General features: G+C 43.5%; 1 protein-coding gene across 7 annotated transcripts; it reads left to right on the forward strand.

Annotated features, from left to right (window-relative positions):
• The first annotated feature begins 1,298 nt into the window (after positions 1-1,298).
• On the forward strand, positions 1,299-22,638 carry shdb (Src homology 2 domain containing transforming protein D, b). 7 transcript variants are annotated; one of them, XR_011036727.1, is made up of 8 exons: positions 1,299-1,668; positions 2,295-2,679; positions 4,480-4,630; positions 7,083-7,307; positions 15,512-15,589; positions 16,307-16,488; positions 18,723-18,842; positions 21,076-21,214. XR_011036727.1 is itself a non-coding variant. In XM_068319279.1 (8 exons), exons 2-8 carry the CDS (start codon positions 2,347-2,349, stop codon positions 21,260-21,262), a joined length of 1,272 nt encoding a protein of 423 aa, XP_068175380.1. In that variant the 5' UTR covers positions 1,299-1,668; positions 2,295-2,346; the 3' UTR covers positions 21,263-22,638. The 7 variants fall into 7 exon arrangements, 6 of the variants coding, with proteins under 6 accessions (XP_068175380.1, XP_068175383.1, XP_068175381.1 ...); XM_068319279.1 differs by having other exon boundaries at positions 16,307-16,484; positions 21,076-22,638; XM_068319282.1 differs by having other exon boundaries at positions 16,310-16,484; positions 21,076-22,638.
• The last annotated feature ends 2,874 nt before the right edge of the window (positions 22,639-25,512 follow it).

The raw sequence follows: 25,512 nt of genomic DNA on the forward strand, positions 1-25,512 counted from the left end.
ACGACGTTCCCTTGGTAATAATGTCAATATGTGAATCAGATATCTTTACATCATGGAGACACTGACCTGCATGGCTGTCAGTACTGGAGAGGGTATTTCCCACAGAAACATATTTGTCATGTATTTTAGAAGGATTTGATCCAGTACTTGATATCTACTGGATAACAAAGTAAATGTCTGAGTTGTGTTTGTAATGACATCATGGATTTTGGGACAGAGTAATTCAATAAAACTAATAATAATCTGTGTCTTCTCGTGGTGAATGTTTCCAAATAATTGAGTTCCATCTCTAATAATGTTTATTTTTCTTGTTTGAATCTGAATGTAGTAATTACTGATGCGGTTTATAATCGCGATTGGCTGAAGTTTGTGACTTCCTCCACATTCGGTCACAAATTACTTGTTGATTATTGTAACAAATAAATACATTTTAGCGGCTACGGTTAGATTTTCATTAAGGCAGTAACATTTAAACTGGACTTGATGTTGCGCCCCAACTCTGGGACATACATGTTATTCATCTACATAAGTAGTAGATCTGTTTTCTGCATCAGCAGATATTCAGATTCATGCATCAGAATCAGATCAGAAGTGGTTCGACTCGACTTCTTCAAGACTGAAGTCCTAAAACTGATGTTTGAAGCTTGTAACTTTCTAGGACTTTGGGGATCCTCCAGATGTTCTCAGTGGCAGCCCTCAGTCACCCCAGACCTTCGTCACAAACAGCCTGGGTGTTGATTGTGATGGCCGTGGGGGGTGGATTATGGCTCAGTGACCTCATGCAGTCCACGTCCCCCTGGGGGGGGGGGTCAGTGATCTCACGGGTGTAGTAAAGAAAGAGGCTTTTATGGTCTTTTAACGCACTTAGCCGGCCTCACCCACCGCATCACACCACCCGGTTCACCAGCGTGGATCCGGGCTGAAGGGACATCTGTGGGGATGAGAAAATGAATGAAACACACTACAAAAGGCTTTTCTTTCAACCACACTAAACGGGTTCCGGTGCTATTCATCTTATTTTTTTTGTGGTGATGAGTGTTTTATTTCTATCCACACTTCTGTACATCGACAATTTCCATCCCATCTGGAGGATGATGGATTCCTCCAAAATCCTCTTTAATGAGTAACATACCAGTTTGGTTCACCCTTCACTGGCTTCTCTTTTAGTTTTTTTCTTGCAGGGAAAACTTCACCATCGTGTCTCTCAGTGATCCTCCAGTGATGTCATGTGAATGAATAATTCACATTTTTGGAGCACATTCGTGTGAGCTTTTTTTTTTTTTTTTTTGCACTCAACCCTTTTCCGTTGTTGTGATGTTACACACTAAGTCTTGTTGCATCCGGTGAGATGTGCAGATATGTCAGAGCCTGCAGGAGGGGGGACTAGGAGTGTGTTCCAGGGGGACCGAAGCGCCTCCCCTCGTGTCGCCGGGCTGAGTGAGTTCGCGTCGGAGCTCCACTCGCTCGTCTGCCGTCAGCGCAGCTCCAGGCGGATTTAGGTGCTCCCTTATTTTATTACAAAAAAAAAAAAAAAAAAAAGCAGCACTTTTCTCCATTTCGCAAGCAGTGGAAGCCGTTGTTTATTTCCTTTCCCGTTTTTCTTCTGTGATCGAAATGAAGAAACGCGAAATAAGGCATCGAAAGTGTCTGAAGGACTGAATCGGGTTGGTGAGTGTTGCCTTCTATCGCGCTGCGCTCGCTGGGATTTAAATCCGGTGTTTTTGGTGCCTGTTTTAGCGGAAAATCAAGAAAAAATAGCTTGTTTTTTTTTTTAGTTTGTTTGTACCGATTTATAAAAATGTCTTTGCAAAAATAAAAAAATAAAGAAAAAAGTATTTTAGGTTGGTTCCCTGACAAAAGCAATTATGTGTAGACGCAGGGCAAGTTTGATTCTTTCCTTGCGTTGATGGTCTCTTTCAGTCTTTTGTCTTCCTTTTCTTCGGCATGTTAGTGTCGAAATTTATTGTATGGGTGTGAAATGGAACTGCAGCCTTCGGGTAAAGTCCAGATGTCAGACGATTGTGCTCCTCGTGTAAAACAAAAGGAGTCTGTACAGCCCAGCTGTTGGTGTAGTTTAATGACACATGAGAGATGCAAACGCACGCAGATTGTGGAGAAAGTTGTTGAACAGAAAAGAGAGGGAAAGAGAACAGAGGATGGATTTTTCTTGCTATTTAAATGAAAATTGTTTTTAACCCTTTCTCAGCACAAATCCAACCCAGAGCTAAATCAATCATCATCAGATATAACAAGGGAATAACCCCTTCCCTATCTATCCCTGTCTGCTTCTCCAGCCTCCTGCTCTCCCTCCATCATCCACTAACACGTTTAACACGCTGAACTGTGATGGCCAAGTGGCTGAAAGACTACCTGAGCTTCGGCAGCAGGAAGGTCCCCCCACAGCCTCCTACACCAGACTACACCGAGAGCGAGATCCTCAAAGCCTACAGGCTGCAGAGGGACCTGGACTTTGAGGACCCCTACGAGGATCTTGAGAACAGGTCCAGGGGTGAGTCTGGGATGTCTGACCCTGCCACCCCTGTGTTTGGGTCTCCCATGAAGTCGTCCAGCGTGGACATGAAGTCTCCCAAACACAGACTGATCAAAGTGGACTCCCAGGAGCTGGGGCGCACCAAGATCCTCCTCAGCGCCATCTCTATCGAGGACCAGCAAGAGCCCGTAAGAGCCTCCGTTTTCTCAGCGTGTGATTGTAGGTCTTCAGAGCGTAAAGTGTGTAGTGATAAAATCCCTCTTTCATGTGGTTCGCTCCTGTGAAATGAGTGAAATAGAGAGGGAGAGATGAAGGAAAGGCAAATAAGTGGTGAAGGATGAAAAACACTCCCGCATCTCTCTGGTCCTGCTTCCATCACCGTGGCAGCTTTATTGATTAGACTCCATCAGCAAGTGACTGGTAATGTGTGTCACGCATATGCATTGTTTACATAAATCACATTAGGCCCCATGCACCACATAAATTCACCATCCTATGTGAAAAAAATAAAATTGATGACTTGAGCGGACCATTGAGACAGAGAGGGTCACAGTCCCTTGAGTTTATGCCCTTCCATAAATAATAAATGAGGTTTGGTTTTGCAAGCTGAGAGACCCCTCCCTCAGCACATGTTCGGGGCCATATACAGCAACACGCCTCATGATGATACGCCGAGGGCCACGGGGAGGTGTGATTTATACCACAGCACTGTTTGTGTGTCTCTTGGTCGTGTTCTCTATGTACCGCTAGAAAGAAAATGATGTTGAAACTGAGCAATTGGATCAGAAGTAAGTGATTTATAAGGAAATGGTCCTCATATTAATTCAGCTCACATGTGCTGAGTAAGTTGATGGGGATTTTGGGGATTTTCATTGCCGCAGTAAATCCACGACTCCTGGAAAATGTTACAAGTCCAAAAGTCCTGTAGTGGATTGAAGTAATAATCTACATTCGGGTCGCTACAGCTGCCCCTCTCTACTCCACTCCCCTCCTGCTCTCATTAATTTCCCAGGGTCTGCGGGAGCATCCACACTCTAATTAACATCAGCGATTCCAGAGCATCAATAAGTAACCTGTTACAGAATCAACACGGGATTAGGTTGTGATTTTGTGAGAGTGTTAGCATGGAGAGCAGGAATTCGGGAACCGTGCTTCGGTAAAGCTACTTTCTTTATGAGACACGGAGATCTAGGAGGAGAGTTCTTTGCCAAAGGACGTTTGAGTTTAAATGTGTGTGTGTGTGTGTGTGTGTGTGTGTGTGTGTGTGTGTGTGTGTGTGTGTGTGTGTGTGTGTGTGTGTGTGTGAGAGAGAGACCATATGGCTGCCTTTGTAGCTGTCAGCGTGCCAGATGACCACTGTTTTTCTTCTGTGTTTGCATGAAAGAACAAATGCTCTTGACCAACCAACCTTCTCCCTCTTCACTCGCTGTGCTCTTCCTACAGCCTCCCCTCATCTTCCTCAGGCAGGGTGATTTGTGGCTCTATGTGTCTTCAGTGTAGCAGCGGAGAGAAATTATAGTTCCCTCTTCCAGGGGTTTAAGACATAGCTACTAAGCATGCATAGTATTTGGTGAGGTACTGTGATTTTGCACATTAAAGATGCAAATGCGCGTCTTGATGATCCTGCAAAAGCGTGTTGCCTGTAAGCAAACATATATTTAATGTGCCATTCAGTGAGGCTCTTATTTTGTACTGCTCTCCATCTCGGGTCGTGATGAGCTTTAGTCAATGCAAAGCTTCTTCCTTTTTATGCGCTACAGACTGAACTGTTTTAATTATGTAAAACCGTTTGGATCCTTTAATGTAGGTGTATCATTCAAAAATGTAAAGTGGAGCTTTTGCGGAATTGTGATTGACATTTAGAAATGTTTTGTATTTCATCTCTAAAGTCAAGAAATATCAATGATATTTTCTCCAATGGGGTCAAATTTATGTTCTGTAATCAAACCCATTTTTTTCTTCATGAGTATGTGTGTTTTATTTCTTAGGTGGTGCCATCTGCTCCACTGGCAGGAGACACAGATTACTCAGACCCGTTTGATGCACGCTTGGACCACAGATCTGAACCAGACCTCCGACCTGTTCCGTGTGAGAATAACGGCTACATGGAACCTTATGAGGCCCAAAGAGTCATAACAGGTCAGTGGACAGCAATGCTCATCATTTGTCAGTCTGAACAGTATCATAGTTTCAGAGGTAGATTTAAATTCACCCCCCCCCTTTTTTTTGGACATTTTTATTTCCACTTATAATAGAGTAAAATTCCATTCCTGAAAAAAAAAAGACATTTTGCTTCATGATATGATGAGCAGATAAATTTCTGGTAATTTCCTGAATTTCAGGTTCACCTAACTATAAATAATTTGTTTCTTCATATGTAGTTTTGACTTATCACAAAATTTCTGCTGTGAATATGCAGCATTAGTAGATCCATTATACCGACCATGTGTTCATACAGTTTTAGAGTATGGTGTTGTGTCTGTCAGCCCTCCCCACAACACCACCTATTATCCCATCTCAGACCCTCCCTCCTCCCCTGTGACTTTCTCCCACATCGTCTAGTTCTCTATCGTTCTCCATTTGTCTCTCCTCCTATAACGTCTCTGTCTGCCCCTTTCCCCGCTCTCCCCTTGGTCTGTCCCAGTCGTTTAGTGTAAAAGCCTCCCCTCCCTCCCACCCTTCCTCTCTGTTTCTCTGTCTCTCTTCATCTCGAGGGCTCTCCCCGGCCCTGGGGGGGTTAGTCTGGCTGCCTCTCTCCGATCCGTCCATTAGCAAATTTTATATCCTGTCCTCTCTGGTGATGCTGGCTTTGCCTTTTTGGCGATGAAAGGAAGTCGCTAATATCTGGCGTCAAATAATTGGAGCATTCCTTTATGTTCCCAGCTGAGAAAGCAGGAAGAAAACCATTTCTAACCCCGTAGGATTACGCCAAAGGAGAGATTATATTTGCAGCGGTGATTGTGAAGAGTGTGGCATGGTATCGTCACAGCGCTTTCATTTGTCAATAGATTGCACCTGTCACTCCAGAGCTGTCTGAAAACTGCTGCTATCTGTCTCCATCTGTCTCTTACTCAGTCGCTGCTCATTAAAAAACCCAGCAGAGCGCCAGAAGACAGATGTGACATCGGAATAGTAATCATCTCGCAAAAGACTGTTAGAAAGGACACCTGTGTGCTTTTTCTGACTGTATGTCTAAAAAACATCATCAGCGCAGTTTAAAAGGCCATTTTCCATTTTCCTGCTCCTTCATGCATGTTTATCTAAACACTCCCCCAGTTCTCCCTGTTGTCACTCCTCTCAAATCTCTCGGCTTTCTGTCAAATTGCTATGTTCTCACCTTCCTCTCCTGTGTTTCCCACCACCGTGTTCCCTGTGAGTTTCTCATTTGACTTCCTACATTCCTGTTTTTATCTCGCTGTCTTTATCGTCTCCATCTTCACGCTGACGCTGTGGGTTCCAGGCAGGTAGAGCGCCGTTCAGCCCTGCCGCGCCTCTGTCTCAATGACTTAACATCAAACTTTGACAGACACCCACAGCCTCCCACCCTCGTCCTCCTCTCCCATCATCGCTCTTTTCACCTTGTTTCAACAGCGCTTCTATTTCCTCCTCCTCCATTTCCTTCTCCTACTCTTCGCCCCATCACACTCTTGTTCCCTCCTCCTCTTCTTTGCTTCACCTCTCTCCCATTCCATTTCTCCTCTAACCTCGTCGTCATACCCTCAGGGCCTTTCCCTGAGGCCACCGCTTGGTCACCATGGCGACTAAAGGGCCGCCCAATGGCAGTGTATTGTCGGGTGAAGGTGAAAGTTTCTGTCTCCGGTTCACTAGTGAATCCTTCCATTTTTTTTCCTCCTTCTTTTTCACATGAGCGCACTTCTTTTGCGAGGCGCCTGGCTGCGTACATAAAAGATGCCTCCCTCCTTGATTTTTTTTCAATGATCTCTTCATACGTACCCTCTGCTATTCGAACACCGTTGATGATTTTTTATTTTTTTTTGCAGTTGTAGCTCAGATGCTAATATTAATGGGTCATAAATCAGATTTCATTCTTCGAATTGCATCAATGACCTCAAAGCTTTTTTATCTCCTGGCGTTTTTTTTAATTCCTCATAGTAGCTGCAGGTGCAGAAAGAACAAAACATTTCTTGGTTGGATCCCACTGAGAATGATATGAAGGTATTCACGGGGGGGGAGGGAGTTTGCTAGATTGCTGCTGGGACTTTCGGATGAGCAAGTGAAGGGGGGGGGCGGGGGGAGCTGGTTTTGTCTACAGAGTTGCGACTCAGCATCTAGCCCAAGGCCTTGTTAATCCACCACATATGAGATTCTGAGCCCACAGCAAGCTGTGCAAACATTGTTTGTCGCTCTTCTCTAATTCTAGTCATGTCAGAGCGCAACAGGCAATTTGATTTACTTTGTAGTACAGAATAATTTTTGTGGTGTGTAGGGAAGCTTATCACTGCTGGCAAATAAATAATGTTAATATTGTCTATTTGTCTTGCTGTGAATGAGCTAAATGCAAACATCCAAGAAAATGAATTCTGTATGTTTCAGTGTCTGCGTATTAATTTATGCTATAATACACATGCAGAGCTGCAGCGATGCCCGGGAGGAGGAGGACGGCCACGGGGCGGGGTGCAGCTCTACGACACCCCTTACGAAGATGAACGAGGCCAGCGCCCGGGTCTGTTGTATGGAGAACATTTGGAGGAGGGCAAAGAGAGCAGCAGGCTGCCACAAGATGATGAGAGACCGGCTGATGAGTACGATCAACCCTGGGAATGGAAAAAAGATCACATCTCCAAAGCGTTTGCAGGTAAGCAGATAAAAAAAAAGCAGTGGATAGCCTGATGAAAACCACTTAACATAGATGTAGGCTGTGCAATATGACTGATAAACTGTGCTGTTGGGTATTCTTCCTACACCTGTTTGAATCAATACACCATAAACTGGGTTATCACATGGGCTAATGTTCAAAATGAAATTACAGAAAACTCGTGTCAGACTTTCTCGGTGAAGCGACTGAAACAATGCTTCATTTTGTTCATTTTGATTTTTTTCCAAGCTGCACTAAACACATCATTGTCAACAGCCCCTTTCTCCCAGATAGCAGGCCCATTGTCAGGCAATCAGTTGATTAACCACTGTCAGCATTTAACCAACACCACCCAGTTCAGAAACCCACGTGTTTGCAAGCGCCCATCCTCACATGGTGTTTTCACTTAGGCGATAAATCCCCACGAAATCTAGAGACAAGAGCTCTCGGACCTTCTCTGCATTAGGTTAAAAAAAAGAAGCTGAAAATGAAACCGGTGAAACCTGGGTTAAAAAAAAACCTGTTTTAAAGGTCAGAGCCCCTCAAACCGACGAGCACACCGGGAACCCTACTGCTAATATTACATGATGAAACACTCATATAACTGTCTTGACCTTTAATGAAGCATCTGCCCCACCCCCCCACCCCCATCTCCAAAGCCATTTTTTTCCTGGATGTGGTGCTGAAACCTTCCCTGTCTCAGCCTAAATGAGACACATCTTTCTCTGGCTTCATTTAAACACCTTCAGTTGACTATTGATTTCTTCCTGTCTTTGCTCTCCCACATATGTCAGAGCACCGCTACAACCACCTCCTAGACGACTATTAGAACTGACAGAGACATCTTGTGCATGAATGTGTGTGAGGAGAGGAACAGTACACTAGTCTTCACGAGGAGAAGGTCGGCAACAGACATATCAGGGTTTGTTTTTGTCATCACGTTATCTGCAGTATTCTTTGAGATAACTGGCATAGTACATGATAATTATTTTTCAGTGTTGCACTGACAATATGCGTCGCATCGCATTGAGCTTCATCTACTGAATATAATTGGGGGAAAGACAGGAGTTGAAGTAAGAGAGATGGAGAGCAAAAGAGAAACAGAAGCTGACTGATGGGTCATTTTGGAGTGGATCAGCTCCAGGCCGGGTCAACTTAATTGAGCTGCATCTCCAAGTCACCAAGGTCAAGGTGATGGGATAATAAATCACCCCCACCCCACCCCTCGGTTCCCACTTTCCTCCCTCCCCTCATTCCCATCCTCGACGCTCCCCCTCAGTTAATTACATGCCTACATGTGCATGACTGATCCGGCGCTAATAAGAGAGTCATGGTCAGCACAACACACATCCATGCAGAGATAAATCCATTCTCATCGTGTTCACGCTCCAATCACATTACCAGGGGGGCAGCAAGGAGACACCACAGCTTATTGAGGGTGGATGTGATTTGAAAAGGAGGTGCTCAACAATTGATTAAAAAAAAAAAAAAAAAAGCCAGTATATCCTGTTACCTGCTTAGCTCTCATTCTTTTCCTCTCCGTCGTTGTCTTCTCTTCTCTCCGCCACCTGCAGCTAGCGCTCCTGCAGTGGAGTATTTAGAGAACACCGGAGAGGAGAACCCTCTGACCCCTTGTTGTTTTTTGTTAGCCCTTTAAGCTAGTGTGATCTCTGTCTTAGCAGACCGAAGCACTGAAAGGTAAACATGCCAGCAGTATTTTCCATTCTCATTTAATCCATATGATCAGATCCATTTACAGTATTTACTGCACTATAAAGCGCACTGGAGTATAAGGCGCAGCGGACTATAAGGCGCACTGGACTATAAGGCGCACTGGACTATAAGGCGTACTTTCAATGAATCACCTATTCTAAAACTTTTTTCATATATAAGGTGTACTGTCGGTTTTTGAGAAAGTTAAGGGCTTTTAGATTTATAGTGCAGAAAATACTGTAATGTCGCTGGACACAGCCAGGGAAGGAGTGGAGAGTCAGCAGGCCAGAAAAAGACATGAGACGGAGGTACAGTATGATAGAGAGGCTCCAGAGGAAGCTAATTGGAGAGAAACTGGAAAGTGTCTTCCAAGGTTACGGTATGCTTGGTGGGAACTCAGTGGCTGTTTTTTGGAGGCACGGTGATTCAGAGGGGAGGGATGCTGAGGAGAATTAATGGTCAGGTACTGTGGCAAACAGGAGGAGGATCCGGGGCCATTGTTGCAGGGTGCAATCAATCATCCACTAACACAGGCACACATTCTCACACCAATGCAGCAGCGGTGACAGGGTTGTCCCCACATCTCTCCCTCCCTGCAGATGTGACACACTCACTCAGATAACACGCAACAGAGGCCAAAGGGGGGGGCATCACAATCTGCCGGCGGCCCCTCATCCTTATGGATAAGGATATATGCACACAGACCCACACACACGTGGGTTCTGGACTGGTTTTCCCAGCACTGGTTATCAAGCATCTAACTCAAGGGTGGGAAGAGGTTGCGTGTTAACACAAGTGAGTGTGTGGTTGTTGGGGGCGGGGGGGATTACTGTTGCATATTGTATGCAGACTTGCATGCATTGCTTTCACACAGGCCCTTGTGAGAATCTCTCTAATTATGACTTCACAGCTCAATGATTTAAAGTAATCGCCGGGATGAATATTGCACGTCGCAGCTATTTTTACCTCCGCTAGCGAGGTAATGTTTTTGCCAGCGATGAGTTGTTTGTTTGTTTACAATATGACTCTGAAAGTTCTGGACAGACTTTGATTAACTTCTTCTCTTTCTTTTTTTTTTTTTGGAATGGAAGGATGTGTCCCAATGAACAACCTGTTTGGTTTGGATGGTTAACATTGGAGAACAGGAGCTTTAAGATGTTTACCTGCAACTTCATTTGTAATTTCTACAAGTCCTGCCACACATTAAAGTCTGATATGGAACCAAAGACAGTTTTATGTAGATCTGGTGACTCAGAACAATTACATTGATTTGAGTCACAGCAGATTCATGACACTGATGAAACAAATGATGACACAGACTTTTTAGGGTCAGAGGAATCTTAGATCCTTTCTTGTCAGGCTCTATTGGACGAATCTGTGATGCTCTCCCTCAGCTGAAGTACTGAGCAGTGTGAGGAGGTGGGTGTTTCCTGCTCAGTGGGTCGAGTGTCTCCAGAGTCAATCATCAGTTGACTGAGCCTTTTGTTTTGGACTTGAATGTGTATGGAAAGGGTTTTATGATTCTTTATGTCAGGGTTTCTCTAACTTTTCCCATCTTTGATTCCCAATTTCCACCTTATTAGGGGCTGGTTTTTTAGTCGGTCGGTTATTTAGAGAGAATCAGTGGATAGTTTTGAGGAGTTATAATTCCCTCTGCCACCTTTACACAAGAGGACTATCCTAAAGTTCAAACTCACTGTAACACAACTGAGATTGTACTTCCAACTGTTCTGATTCAGTTTGGTGTCCAAGTTGGACGTTTGCCTTCAAATGTCAGTTAGAAGAAGACAAAAATCTCATCAGTGGAAGTTTTATCTCAAACTAACAACGATACTCTTGTGGTTCCAAATTTTAGGGGCAAGTTCTCATGGTTAAGCCCAGGTCAGACTGTCACGGGTTTGTGGTTTTTTACTTCTGTGTCAAAAACAACCTCATCTCCAGTGCATTTCATTCATTTTTGTGAAGGTGAGTGTGAGTCTGGTCATGTCAAAGGTGAAAGGTCCTTCTCACCCGGTGACTTTTAATCAGTGTTAGAATGCCGTCACCACTCAACACCTTCCAGCTCAAATTACAGCTCTCATTAATCCCTGACAGTCACCAGACACTCATGCAATAAAATATTGGCCCGGCAGCACATTCAGGACCAATTAGTGAGCCAATGAAAAGTATAATCTCATTACCTCTCTGATTGCCACACCTAATGAACAGATGAATATATGTTTCATGTTTCGAAGTTTTATAGTCCATTTGTTGCGGATGATGGTTGTATAATGTTGGAGGAGAGGACGCATGATGAGATGAATCAGACAAACCAGCTGGAAGTCTGGGTGGGGAAGGTGAATGAATAACATCACCACCCCTGGCAATTTAGTCTGATGTGCTACTGAAATGAAGCCGGAATCCTGCGTTTGTTCCAGTGCAGTCGCTCATTAGGCAACAGCAAAAGAGGAGGAACGGCGAGGGAAGCTCCTAAATGTACAAATGTGTGCACCCTAAAGGCAGCAGCGTGACATGATAGAACAGGAAGCTTTTTAGCATTCACATAAAATATTTCTATCACAAGGCAACTTCCCGGTTGACAATCTTTTGATTTATTGCCGTTTTCTGTGGCAATTTGATTTAAAAATGTTATAAATTATGCATTTTTTTTTTTTTTGCAAATCTGTAATCCAATTTATGTATGTATCGGAGATAAATGTAAAACTTTCATGGTGCCCATAATAGCTTTCATTTGCATGTCCATAGAAATGTTAATGTCCGTCTGTCCAGAGGGAATTATCACACATCTTCTGGGTTGATTCATCTTTATAGAGGTTTTGATGATGTTATCATAAACTAAAGCATTGCTTTATTGCTTTAGCAAGAAAACTATTTCCAGAGCTATCCAGAGCATTAGGTTTATTTTTCCATTCTTGGTGCATGTTGAAGGGTGCTGTGAAGTGTTAAAACATACAGAAGTTCCTTTTTTCCAGAGCTACATTATAAATGCATGTGTTATGTCTACAACGTTTCCTGTGGTGTTGTGCTGTTGTGTATGTCCCAGTGTGAGCTGGGAAAAAAATGCAAAAAAGAAAATTAGATTTCTATTTCTGGTGTGATGCTGCTCTCTGTAGCTGTAAACAGGTCCTGGGGCTTCTGAGAAGCCTCTTCATCAATTTACTGGCACAGTGGAAGACCTCTTGTCAATCTCGCTCTCTCCATTACTCTTTCTCTCTCTTTCTCCTTGTCACATGTCCTTCCTCTTGCCCCTACCCTCTCTCCAGCGCTTGCCTCTTTTTCTTTGTCCCTCATGAGCCCTTGCTGACATTGGTGAGGAGGCATATCCTTCATGATTCCCTCTTGCTGACCACTATAGCGATGATGAAAGTAAGATAGAGCAAGACAGACGAGGAGTGGAGCAAATTGGAAAGAGAGATAAAGCCCCACATACAGGATGACAGGTGAAAGAAGGAGGGTAAAGTAAGAGGTGTATTCAGTATAGAGATGGAAATGATTAGAGTAGCAAGAAACAACAGGGGAACTCATCCAACCAGTGCTAATACACACACAAGACTGTGTATTAAGATGCTTTTAATATCGTATTCATTTTATGCAAGGTAACCTGTGGGACTGCAGGATTTTTTTCTCCCTTTACTGGAATAAGGTTTGATTGTCCTCATGGGGGGCATTTTGCCCAGCTGAAGGTCTTTGTGTTTGGGCCGCAGATGGGATGAGTAAAACACATGTGCTCATTAATGGACCAAATGAAGCTGTGTTATTGTCTGTGTTTTCTCATCCTTCACTACGACCACAGAAAACAGATGATTTCAGTCAGCAGCCATGTCGGTTATCCATCATCGGTGTGCGTTGTGTGAGCACCACCAAGAAGAAAGCCTCATCTGGTCACCCCCCCCACCCTTCTCTCTCTCTCTAGTTGAGGTACCAGGCACATGTGGATTCTAGCAGACCACAATTTACTGAATTGCTGTCACCTGTTTCATCTGTGGGGTTCAAATGGGTGCCAGAACTAACAAAAAACAAACACACACCCTCTTTCCGTCCAGCATAAATATGGTGGAAGACGTTCATCATGAATGTAGAGTTTGGACACCGCTTTGAGTCGCTCCTTTGTCTGCAAACCATTAGTTTGTCTCATTGTCTGGTGTCGGAAAACAAAGGGGAGCACTAACGGCTCTTTTGTCTGACAAGTCAACAGGTTCCCATTAGGAGTGAATGGGAGCCAGATGTTCTCTGCTGGTGATGGATGGCATGGTGGGATTCTGTGAGCATGGTATTCAGCCTTTTGTTGTCTGTGTGTGCATGCGTGCGTGCGTGTGTGTGTGTGTGTGACTAGCCAGTAGGGACTGCTGTCAGTTATCCTGGTACAGCCTGCAGATTTTGCCCTACATCAAAATAAGAGTGTGTGGTTTTAATATAAATATATGTGAGTGTATTTCTTGAGGTTGATTAGATCTATTCTGACAGGTAGTGGAAAGACTCATCCAGTAGAGCTGTAGTAGCGCGTCACACCACAGCCCTGACCTATATTGTGAGCATTTACAAGTCACCCAAATACATGCAGCATGACCTGCCTGCCTTCAGTTTGATGTCTATCTGTTGTGTATAGTTCGGGCGTGTGCGTGTGTGTGTTTGTGTTAATGAGTCACAATATGAGCCACAGAATCATAAACACTGTATTTACACAGTGACATTTTTTTCTAGATTTAAAATCCCAGTGGTAGACTTCACTGGTTTTCACGTAACTCATTTACAACATTTTCCGCACTATAAGTTGCACTGGACTCTAAGGTGCACCTTCAACGAATGACCTATTCTAAAATGGTTTCATATATAAGGCGCACCGGATTATAAGGTGCCCCTTCAACGAATGCCCATTCAAAAACTTTTTCATATACAGTATAAGGCGCGCTGGATTATAAGGCGCACTGTCGTTTTTTGAGCAAATTAAAGGCTTTTAGGTGCGCCATATAGTGCGGATAATACTGTACTTTGTTAGTTATTTGCTGCTCAGAGCCCCACTACATTATTTTCTATTTGTTGTGAGCTGAACAATGAATTGATTAAACTGCAAGAACTTAGTATTGTGTTAAAGATGTGTACGCATGATAAAATATTGCTACTTCAAGGATCAACAAAAGTCCGTGGTAGAAACCACTGACATGTCTGATGACGGCATTTTCTCCTCTGTTCCTTAAACACCTCTTCCTGGTTCAGATGCTCGAGTACGTTATCTGATCTCCAGGAAAGTGTCTCCATTCATTTCTTTGTTTTCAGTTGTGCTAGCTTTCACTTTTGTTTTGTCCATCTCCTTTACACCATCACTTTTTAAAATTAGAGGTGTGAAATACGTCGTGGGGGGTTGAGTGAGCAGGCAGCAGAGGGTGGCGACGGTCGTTGTTCCGGAACGTGTTCCGTTTATGAGCGTTTAGGTGCGTTTAGGTACTTTGTGTTTGCGTGTACGTCTCCCTCTGAGGGGTGCCGGGGCCACACTTTAATCCTGGCTTCTGAGGAGGTACGGCCCGCTCCAGATGGGGGCCATTGTACTGCGTCATGCATCAATAATTCATGGAGTGGCAGAGTGTGTCTGCCTCCTCAATAATTAACTAGGTAGGGTGAGAGGCATGTATGTACAGCCTGGGTCCCTCTCCAAACGCCCATTCAGATGGTCTTTGATGTTGTGGGCCTGGGGGGGTGGGGGGTCTTTGGATTTGGCGGCTCATTAAGACATCACCCCTCTCTCCTTTTATTTGTTTTGTAATCCACTTTCACTGTGAGCAGGAGCTGAATGTGTGTGGTGAAACTGGAAAAATGTGTGTTGAATGAACGGCGCAGGACTGCAGTTAAGACTGTTGTAGTAGATGGCTGCCTGCCACGGTGGATAGATAATGAGCTATTTTCGGTTCTCTCCCACAGCGCACCTTCCACCACCCTCTAACTGGAGGTAGGACAGTGAATGCGGCGTTATTCTGCCCCATGCTCCTCAGGTTCTCTGTCACACTCTAATGTGGACTGCAGGGCACCAGAAGTCACGCTGTGTTGTCATTGTTCGGCGGAGATAATTCCTTAAAGTGGTTTTGTTGTGATGACTATAAATAATGCAAACCTACCCTCTCCGTTTAATCATCTCTGCTTTTTTTTTTGCAAAATAACTTATGACAAATGACTGTAAACACCAAGACGGGAAGTTTTGTCTTCAAAATGATAGTCGACATAGTTGACTCAATTTCTCGACATCGTATCTCTTTTCACAAATGGCCCCTCACCCACTCTTAACAAGACTTTCCTTCCGTGCACTTCTCATCTCACAGCTTACTTTCACATTGAAATCTGAAAGAACATAATTTCTCACCTCGTTTCTTAATCATCAACGCCTCTCTCTCTGACATCTCCCTGTAGTTAACTTTATTCTAACCCATCTGCTGTTTTCTCACTCTATCGTTCTCTATCTCTATCTCTATCTCTCTCATCCACTCCCCACCCCCCTCTATTAGAAATGAGGGAGTTGTCGGAGTTGCCCTGGCCTGCCCCGGTGGGTCAGCTGGAGGATGAGCCCCCAGTCAGAGAACAAGGTGACCTCCCGCCCTGAACACATCCCTCTCAACCCTTCCATCCGTTATTGCCTGTTATGTTCATTTACGCAGTTACCCTGACCTTGGTGACCCAAGCTTTTGTGCTACATCTGCTCCACCTCCATCCAACTGCCTGCATGAGCACCACCCATATCCATCAGCTGCACTTGTCAACTTGTTTGCATTGAAAGCACCCCCGTCCCACCGTATCCCATTCTTACACAAACCATGCATGACAAGCTCTCAGAATTAGCATGTCTTCTTTGTTTGTCTCAGGAGAGTTAGTTTCACTGTGGTAAACCTTATCGTTTAATTACAAGTTCTGTAAATTGAATCACATCCATATCTGGTATAAAAGGGGTAACTAACACTGAAGGCTACACGTTATTCGCTCCAGGACAGAATTGGTATGTGCACATCCAGGAAACATGATAGTCTACATTTAAGGCATGCAGGGTAGCCAGGCAGGGAAGACGCCATCTCTCCTGTCTCTATCTGCCCTCAGGGTCTCATACAAATGTTGATGTTGGTAATTGTGATGATGCAGATAGTTTTGTATTCAGTCGGGCCGGGTCTGGGTGTCCTCTAGTTTGACTCTTTTATGAGGGGTTTCTGCTGCATGAAAGGTTTTTGCTGTAGCTGAATGTTTGATGCCCCTGAGGTTCAACCCTCTTTGATCGTACCGTGACTCACTTTTTTCTGTTCCCTTTGTGCCAGCAGTGCAATTTGATGGTGCAGATTGGGACCGCTCCTCATCTCCAACGGAGCGGTTGCGTCCTCAGGGACCCAGGTCCAGCCCACTAGCAGGAGGCGGGATGAAGTTCCGAATGCCACAGGAAGGCCTTTCCCTGGTGGGGGAGAGAGTGGACCCTACCCTGTCCCTGGAGAAGCAGGTGTATGTATGCTCTACACCTGTTGCTGTACATTTCAGTGTGTCAAAATAGAGATCTCACTTTGATTTAATCAGGATAAAAGCTTTGCATGTTGGGGTATTCACTGACTTTTGAACTTTGATGATTGAGTGTCTCTGTTGCCACTAATTCAATTGCCTTGAATGTAATCTGGAATAATAAAAACAGCTTGGTCTTAAAAGAAACATATCAGTAAACAGTACTGGTCCTTACGACCAGACAACATCTGACATCAACTAACTTACACACTGATGTAGTAAATGAAGCTGAGCATTATTTTGCATTGTAGTTTAAAATCTATCCAACAATCCTGATGAAGCAATTAAATATCCTGTCATTATCTGCATGGCAGCCATCCTTCTTTATAAAACTGATATTTAGAATTCAGGAGTGAACACTTGCATCCGACACACAAAGATAAAAACTCATTTATGCCACCACTTTGAATTGTTCCACGGTGTGGACACATTAAAACAAAGTGGTTATGTGTTTCGGTTAAGGAGCGCTCATCAGAGCTTACAGAATTACAAAAGGTTAGAATGAGAACTAATTAAGTCAGAACATTAAAAACACACATTTACTTTGGTCTTGTAATTTCAGACATCATTGGTGTTATTTATGTGCTGTTTATGCACACATAAAAAGCTGTGTTACTAATGAAATCCAAGCACATGACGCCCCTTAAGCACACATGCACATGTGCACACACACTCGACACACAGGATAGGCAGTGTTCTCTGGAGGTTAGTAGTTGATTATTATGCTCCATTACTCTCTGATGATCCCTAATGAGGTTTCCTTCTGCACCACTTTAAACAAAGAAGCAGCATCAGCGTCGACCTGTGGCATTCAGTTCATACACACAACCAAGATGAGCTCATCATAACAGATATTACTTCACTATACTTGAATTGATTCTGTTTTAGGAGTACCGTTACATGCTGGTTGGTTTATTGTTTGCTGGTTGGAAATACCTCAAGAGTGACTGGATGGATTGCTCTGAATCCTTCTGCAGGCACTGTTGGTCTCCTGAGGAGGAACCCTAATGACTTTGGTATTACTGAGTGTTACTCAGTCATCCATACCTAACGGGTTTAACAGGGTCTAGCCACGTCTTAAAAAACTGATGGATGAAAGCTCACACATGCTTTGTTGAAGGCATGCATGTCATGTTGCTTGTTTTTGCATTTTAGGTACATTTGAAGGAGGGTGATTGCTGCCAGTGCACGTGACTTTAATTCTGTGTTTGCAAGTTCAAAGTTTTAACACAAGACAAAACTATGTTTAGCCGCTGTAAAAATAAAAAAAGAGGAAAAAGAGTTGGACAAAGTGGAGATCATTGACAAAAGAGTAATGTCAAACATTTCAAGACTCTGCAGATCGATAGTAACGCATATCCAGTTTCATTTCTGTTAGGTTATAATCAATAGGCATCAACACAAATTGAGATTTTCCAGAAGGTGTTCCTCTGTGTTCTTGGACACAAATTCTGGTGCCTCTTGTGCTTTCACCCTGCTTTAATTTGGATGTAATTTTACAACTGATATTAAATTGATGGTAGATTGATGTATTCTGAACAAATCTGCTGCTTCAGATGAACTGAAATGACAGTGGTCATAAACTATTTCAGCGCCACCAAAATCAGCAATCTATCTACTGACCACCAAAGCAGTGTCATTCCTATTAGCTTTAGATGCACTTCGGTTTTAGATCTAATTTGCAAATATCTACATACACAGGTGCTAATATCACCTACTTTACACCTGTCTGTTAGCACTGATGCTGTGATGGCGATAGCTTTTTGTTGTGACCGTCTCAATCAAGGCATCGCTGTGTGGAATGGCAGCTCCACGGAGCTGCTGGCATGGCTGTAGGTTCTGTGTTCTTCCACCTGTTGTTTTAGTATCATGTTTAAGACCGTGTGCTGATGGAAAGAGCAGCTGCAGCGTGTTCCAGAAAAACACATCCATGTGCTCCACCTCTGTGCTCTGTGTGTGAAAGGTTAAGCCGCTGCTGAGAATCTATTCTCTATTGCACAATAGAGACCATTTATTGTTCAAAATTAATTTTGTACTGTGCCTGGCATCGATACACTGTGGAGGGTTAATCTCAACATGTATCGCTCTACGTATCAACTTTTGGAATCAAATCGGGGGGAGGGGGGGTTTCTGCAAGGGTCAGTGAGTGAAACGCAGTCTCTTTGTGTGTTTTCTGTCCATCAGATGGTATCACGGCTCTCTGTCACGCTCAGAGGCAGAGTCGCTGCTAACGCTGTGCAAAGAGTGTAGCTACCTGGTGCGGAACAGTCAGACCAACCGCTCTGACTACTCCTTGTCTCTACGGTAAGACCTGAACACACACACACACATGCACACACATACACACACACACAAAGTGAAGCTGTGGCATGTGTGCCTTCAAAGTCATCCTCCAATAACCATCGTTATAATTTAATTGCACACCTTTCTTTTTTTCCCAACCATTTCACTCAGGAGAATGTGTGAAGTGTGTGTGTGTAGCTGATCTCATATCGCAGTCTCCACACCTCTCCATCTGTCTCTCCCACCCTCCCCAACAACTCCCCCCCCACCTCGTCACCGTCCCACCCCCCACCTGACTCAAGATCACTGCTGCAATGATTCCTTTCCCAATACTCATTTGTAGGGCACAATCCTGCTTATCTGGTCAAATCTCTCTCTTGCAATTACCACCATGGTCCATCGTCTTGGCCTCACACAGCTCCCCATCATGCCTCTGTCCTCACCCCATCCTTGTTCCTTCTCCCTGGCCCCCCATCATTGGCCCCAGAGGGCCTTCTAAGTGGTAATCAGGCAGGTAGAGCACACTTCAGTGCACACATCATCCTCTCCATAATCACTAATGAATATGAATTACCTTCTGTGAGCCACACAAGAAGGGAATCAGGGAGGGAAAAGGGGGAGAGTGATGGTGGAGTGGTGGTGGTGGTGGGGGGGGCAGGATTGTCACAGTGTTGTGCTGACATATCAACAAGCTCATGCGTTACCCATTTAAAACTGTGGAGCAACTTTGATGCAAAAATGCACATTTCCTCAAGGTAACTTCTTCTACCGGTTATTGCTTCATGTGAGATCTGGAAGAAGTAATATCTCTAAAATTAAAAATATATGAATTGTCTGGTACTTATTTAAAAATATGAATGTCTATCAAATAGCCGTTCATTGTCCTATCCAAAAAAAAATAGGACATGCTATGGAAAGAAACCACTCGCTTTACGTTTTATTGTTTCATACAATGTGCCTCTCATTGTCCCCCATCTTTGTAGTCCACAGATGTCAACAGATTAAACAATCCTTGATGTTCATCAGAAATATTTTCCCACAGACATTCACTGGAAGGTATCAACACTGTTCATTCATTGTTTGGTTCTTGTATACCTGAAGGGGGTTTATGAGAAGATTGTGCATAAGGTGGTTTTGTACCACTTGTTGTTGACCTTTCAGCTCCCAGCCAGCCTTTCAAGGCCGGTGTGTTAACATTTACCCTCGAACTCAGAAGTTTGGATCACATAGTTGAATTATTAACTAGTCTGGTCATCAGATCACTTGTGTTTGTCAACCTATTCTAGCGTAGCCAGATTTTAGTAGTTCTTTTGGTGGAAAAGAAATATTTTTAAAATAGATTTCCTTCCATTAATATATTTTCTTTTGTGTCTGGATTGATGGAAGGAGCAGGTTAATCTTAATCAGTGTTGTGACTGGTTTGTTGGATGTTTTACGTTCATGACCTTCTTGCTAGTCTGGTCTTCAACGAGGTTTATGTGATAAGAACCCGATAATCAGGTATATTTTGTATGAACAGCTGTGAATCTATTTTAGATTTCTTTGGAAGAAGCGACCCACACCCACTGCATATAAACTATAAACACAATCGAGAACAATGAAAGGAACAATGAAGGTGGTTAAATGGAGACAAAGTTAAGCAACAATCAGACGGCCCTGAAAATATAAATATTTATGAAAGACACAGCTGGTGTCTAATAGGGTTTGTGATACAAAGAGTCCCCAAATCATTAAGAACTGGATAAAATCCCACTGTAGCCTCATAGCGCTGACGTGATGAGGCATCAGTGTCTGGAGGTCACCTGGGAGCCTCGAACGCCGCCTGTTGTTTGACTGTTTGCAATGACAAGGGCTGTTCCTTTCCTTTCCTTTCCTTTCCTTTCCTTTGCAACGTTCTTCAAAATTAAATTTTTTTTACTGAAACAATGACAATTACGGTGACATGTTGCAGCCCTTGTCTTCTTCTTCTTCCTCTATAATTAGATGTACACCATGACAGGCCAGCATGCTCTTAAAGGGGAAATCCTGTTGTGATGACCTGACATTTAAAAGGAAGGAACCAATATGGTTCTTCTCTGTCACCTTATCTAGCCTTGCCATTCCTTCCATGTAGGTGTTACGTCAGGATTCTATCCATCATAATATCACACGGTGTTAAATCTGTTGCTCCTTTTCATGTTGGATCTCTCCTGTTCTCTGTCCTTGCTCTCCCACTTCAGTTGTGTCACACCTCTCTTCCTGTTTTTCTTCTCAGGAGCTGCCAGGGCTTCATGCACATGAAGTTCACTCAGTGCAAAGACGGCAAGTACGTCCTGGGACAGAACAGCCTTCCCTTTGACACCATCCCGGAGGTCATCCACTTCTACACCACGCATAAACTCCCCATCCGAGGCGCCGAGCACCTGTCCCTCCTGTTCCCGGTGCTGGTGCAGACGCTTTGACCCAAACACTGACTCTCTTCCTGGATTTAATTGTGATGGGACTTAAGAATGTTGACGGGATTCTGTTTTCTTGTTGGACGGGACGACGTTTGATGATTCAACACACCAGGATCTAATGCCCTCACCCACCACTGCTGTCAAGCATCACAAACATCTGGAGGATCAGTTCTCATGAAATACAATACCTGAAACTCAGACCACCTTTGCTCTAACTCCTCACCGTCTTCTCTTTGCTGAACCGACTTCAGGACATCTGAGATTTTCTTTCCCTTTTTCCATTTCTTTCACAATTGACTGGAATGCAGAGGGAGATAGCTGGAAGTAAGCTTGTACATTCTGAACGCATCGAATCTCCAGCTTATAGGACATGTGCAGAAAATTTAGATACCGCTCTTCCACATAAAAAAAACAAAAACCCTCTGGTACTGGTAAATAAAAGAACATTGCTGTATTTGTAAGGTGTAAGTGACACTTAGCTGGTCTTTCATGTTTCTGCTAGGATCAATGGAAAAATTGTGCCGTAAAAGATGGAAACCTTTCAGAGACTCTTTTATAAATGTCGGGAAATCTACATGCTATTTTCAAAGATAAATGGTTTTTACCAGCAGCAGTGGTATTTCAGATGCGTTTCTATACAAAACCAAACCTGTGACTCTTCACTGAGTCTGTTCTATATACTGTCACGTCACGCTGAGGATTTGCTCCGTGTTACTTGTTGATTGTAAGCTGTAAGCAACAGAGAAACTGTGTTGTGTTGGTACTTGTGTTGACCTTGCTGACCTGTATCTCCTATCAGTTTCTTGCATTACATTTTATGGATGATGCTGGCTTTGTTAAAAACAACCCGTCACTACTGTCATTGAGCTTTTATTGACCTGAAGCTAAACTTGGACAGTGAACAAAAAAATGCTAAACAGGAAATGACTCATTCTGACTATATTGGCAATATTCTGTCACCTGCCACATATTTTTGTTCTGCCTCAGTCGTCACAGGCTTGTTGGTGAGGTCTGTCTGAGTTAAATACTTGTCATTTTGAACGGTCTTCTATGTCTGCTGCCTGGTTGCAGCATCATGTGACAGAGAGGACCGAACACATATTCACCCTTCAGAAACGACAAATGGAAGAATTATTTAAGTCATGTCTCCATCTGAAAATATATTCGCTGATTTGTATTAATTATTATTTTGACTATTTTCTATCACTTGTAAAAATGATGGGATGTATAAATTATCTGCTGGATTGAAGTCTTTCATCAGTATTCAAAGCCTTTCTAAAGTGTGTTAATTCTACATGTAGATGATTATGCATATCAGTGGCTCCAAACCCGGGGGGCTGAAACCCCCTGAAGAGTTTCAGAGAGGAGTTGGGTTAGAAGTAACGACTAAATTATGCTTTAAAATATTTTTATACACAGCCTTTGTTTGACTTTTAATAGTTTTATGTGTTTATTTTTACCAGTTTGGTTCAAATATTGATCAAAAACAAGTAGAAGAGGATGCATGCTAAAAAAGCATGTAACCAGTGAACGTTCTTGTTACTATGGGGTCACCTTCAGTAAACATTAGGAACCACCAATGTAGTTAAAAATGATTTTAATCTTGTGTTTGATTGAGAACGAAAATATTTTCTGAGTGTATAGATTTAGGAGTGGAGCTGATCACAGATCAGACAACAGACTCATTATCAACCCAGAAAGAAAGAGTAGGAGGCACAAAACACTTGGCTAGATTGCAAACTTCACACACACACACACACACACACACACACACACACACACACACACACACACACACACACACACACACACACACACACACACACACACAGAGAGGGAGAGAGAGAGAGAGAGAGAGACACTTGCTTTCCTTCATCCATTAACAGCAGGGTTGGGAGGGAGAGGGTGAGGGCTGGGGGGGTAAGGTGTGGCGTAGGAGGGGTGAGGCGGCCCTCATTATTTGGGCTGCGCTGCAGTGAAAAGCGCTGGGATTGCTTTCATTACTGAGTGAAATGAAATAGCGGAGGCTGATTACCCGTGTGACGGAGGGGGGAGACGAGCTGGATCACTCTATGGGGAGAAGGGGTGAGGGAAGGGAGAAAAAGGAAGGAGGGAAATGAGGAAAGGGAGAAGTCAGGGGAGCAGGCAGGAGACGCTGCCTGCCTACACTTCCCCAACAAGAATCCAAAGAAATGTGTGTATGTGTGTGTGTGTGTGTGTGTGTGTGCACGGGTCTTTGTGAGTATAAGAGAGGCGCTGTGACATGGAAGGGGGGGCTGCTATAGTCCCATTTTTCAAGCGTGGCTCCCAAGGGAGGGACATGAATAATAACGCCAGCAGCAGCTCTGTTAAAAATCAAACAAATATCACGCTCACATTTCCCTGGCTTTTGTGCAGCTCCTACCTTCTGTACTGATTTCCTCTGAGCTCATGTCTACAAGTCTGCTTGGTTCCTAATATAATTTCATTAGCATCTTTGTATAGGTTAAAACAAATAGGACTGGCATTGCTGCATTACACTATGATTTTGGCATGTGTGAATTGTGTGTGTGTGTATGTGTGTGTGTGTGTGTGTGTGTGTGTGTGTGTGTGCGTGTGTGCGTGCGTGCGCGTGTGTGTGTGTGTGTGTGCAGCTGTTGAACTCAGAATACATGTTATGTCAGATCTGGGGGGGTGTCGGTAATCGTACAGCGATGGCAGCTGTTAATCCATCAGACAGGCTTGGAGGAATGAACACCTGTGATCACTACAGAGCCAGAGAGTAAGTTAGGGAGCCATGTGCACACACACACACACACACACACACACACACACACACACACACACACACACACACGGTCCATGAAAATGTTCAAAGCCAGACATGTTTTTTGGAGGCGTTTTGACTCGTCCATGTTAAAACCACAGATGGTGATATCACTATTATCTCCAGATGAAGGGTTCTGTATTACTGACTTTTAAAACACCCTAAAAGAGGTTCTTATTATAATCAAGAGGTTCAGTTTTAATTTTCTTTCTAAAAATAGAACAGTTGTGCTTTTCTGCCTGAATTTCATCATTAAAATCTTGTAGCAGTCTTGGGCTTTAGATGCACACTCCAAGTGTGTTACGGGCGACTTCACCTCTGGGTTGCCCTTTCGCACAACACACAAATCTCCAGGCGGCTCGCATGCACCGAGGAAGAGAACCAGCCAGCTGTGAACACACGCTCAAAGCTACAAGTGTGGGGCAGGACACGCATGTCAGACTAAAAGGCTGCCATCCTCCCACTCACTTATCCCCTGTCCCAGACATGCTAATCCCTGCAGTTGTGGTGGGCAGGCATGTTCGGAGATAAAATTGGAGGTCAGTGTGAGCAGGTGGGCTCATACCATCAGACCGCCGCCGGAGAAGGTTTGGAGTGAAAGCAGCTGGTGTTAGGGGCGATACGGGAAAGGGCAAGACTGAGGTTAATTTGAAAAGACATCCCTTATCCACTCCTGCCATCTATCTGTTGGAACTGAAAGGCTGCTTAGAGCAACAGCTTCAAATTGATTTATGTGGCTTGAGAGAAATGGAACAGTGATACGTTTCTAACTCAAAACAATTCAACCGTGAGACAAATACAATCAGAAACATTTAAAGTTCTTTAAGAAGATCCAAACATCTCCATGGCTTGGAAAGTTCATTTAATTATTTTACTTCCAAAGCAATAAGGGAAAGTTGTTCCCTATTCTACTGAGTCGATTTAGAGTTTATCAACCTTTACTTCAGTCAATTTAAAAGAAAAAAAAGTTTTAGCTTTAATCCCTGTCTCATTTCATCTATGTCCATTATCTGGAATAAATTTTAAAACATCACCTTGGGCTCTGTGAAATGGAGACTTTCATTTTTGCTCTTTCACTGTGTATTAAAAATTCTAATAAATAACTGATAAACCTGAAGGATGAATCAAGAGTGAAAACAAATATTAGTTAAGACAAGAGACACAATTGGGGTTCACTACTCCCTTCTGTTTGGATATACGAGAAATGAATCTTTTCGTTGCTAAAGAATAAAGAAACTAGATGAAATAACTGAGGTTTTAATCGTGCAGTATTACTGCTGTAACTCAACTTGACGATCCCAAGACAGGACGATTAATAGCTGTGAGGATACTGGGAGGAGTGTCCACCAATTTACAGTCAGTCACTTCAGATGTCCTCCTACAAAGTGACCTTTGCCTTCACTCTCTTGGCCTCTCCCTGGATAAAGCTCTATGATCTGGAGGAGCT

This window comes from Antennarius striatus, chromosome 7 (genome assembly GCF_040054535.1).
Source record: "Antennarius striatus isolate MH-2024 chromosome 7, ASM4005453v1, whole genome shotgun sequence".
NCBI lineage: Eukaryota > Metazoa > Chordata > Actinopteri > Lophiiformes > Antennariidae > Antennarius > Antennarius striatus.

What these genes read in the sequence shown, in the direction of transcription:
- shdb (XM_068319279.1), top strand. Translation starts at nt 2,347, where the DNA reads ATGGCCAAGTGGCTGAAAGACTACCTGAGCTTCGGCAGCAGGAAGGTC. An exon ending in GCCCCCAGTCAGAGAACAAG is followed by an intron (nt 15,590 to 16,306) that starts GTGACCTCCCGC and finishes CCTTTGTGCCAG; the next exon opens with CAGTGCAATTTGATGGTGCA. An exon ending in CTGTCCCTGGAGAAGCAGGT is followed by an intron (nt 16,485 to 18,722) that starts GTATGTATGCTC and finishes TCTGTCCATCAG; the next exon opens with ATGGTATCACGGCTCTCTGT.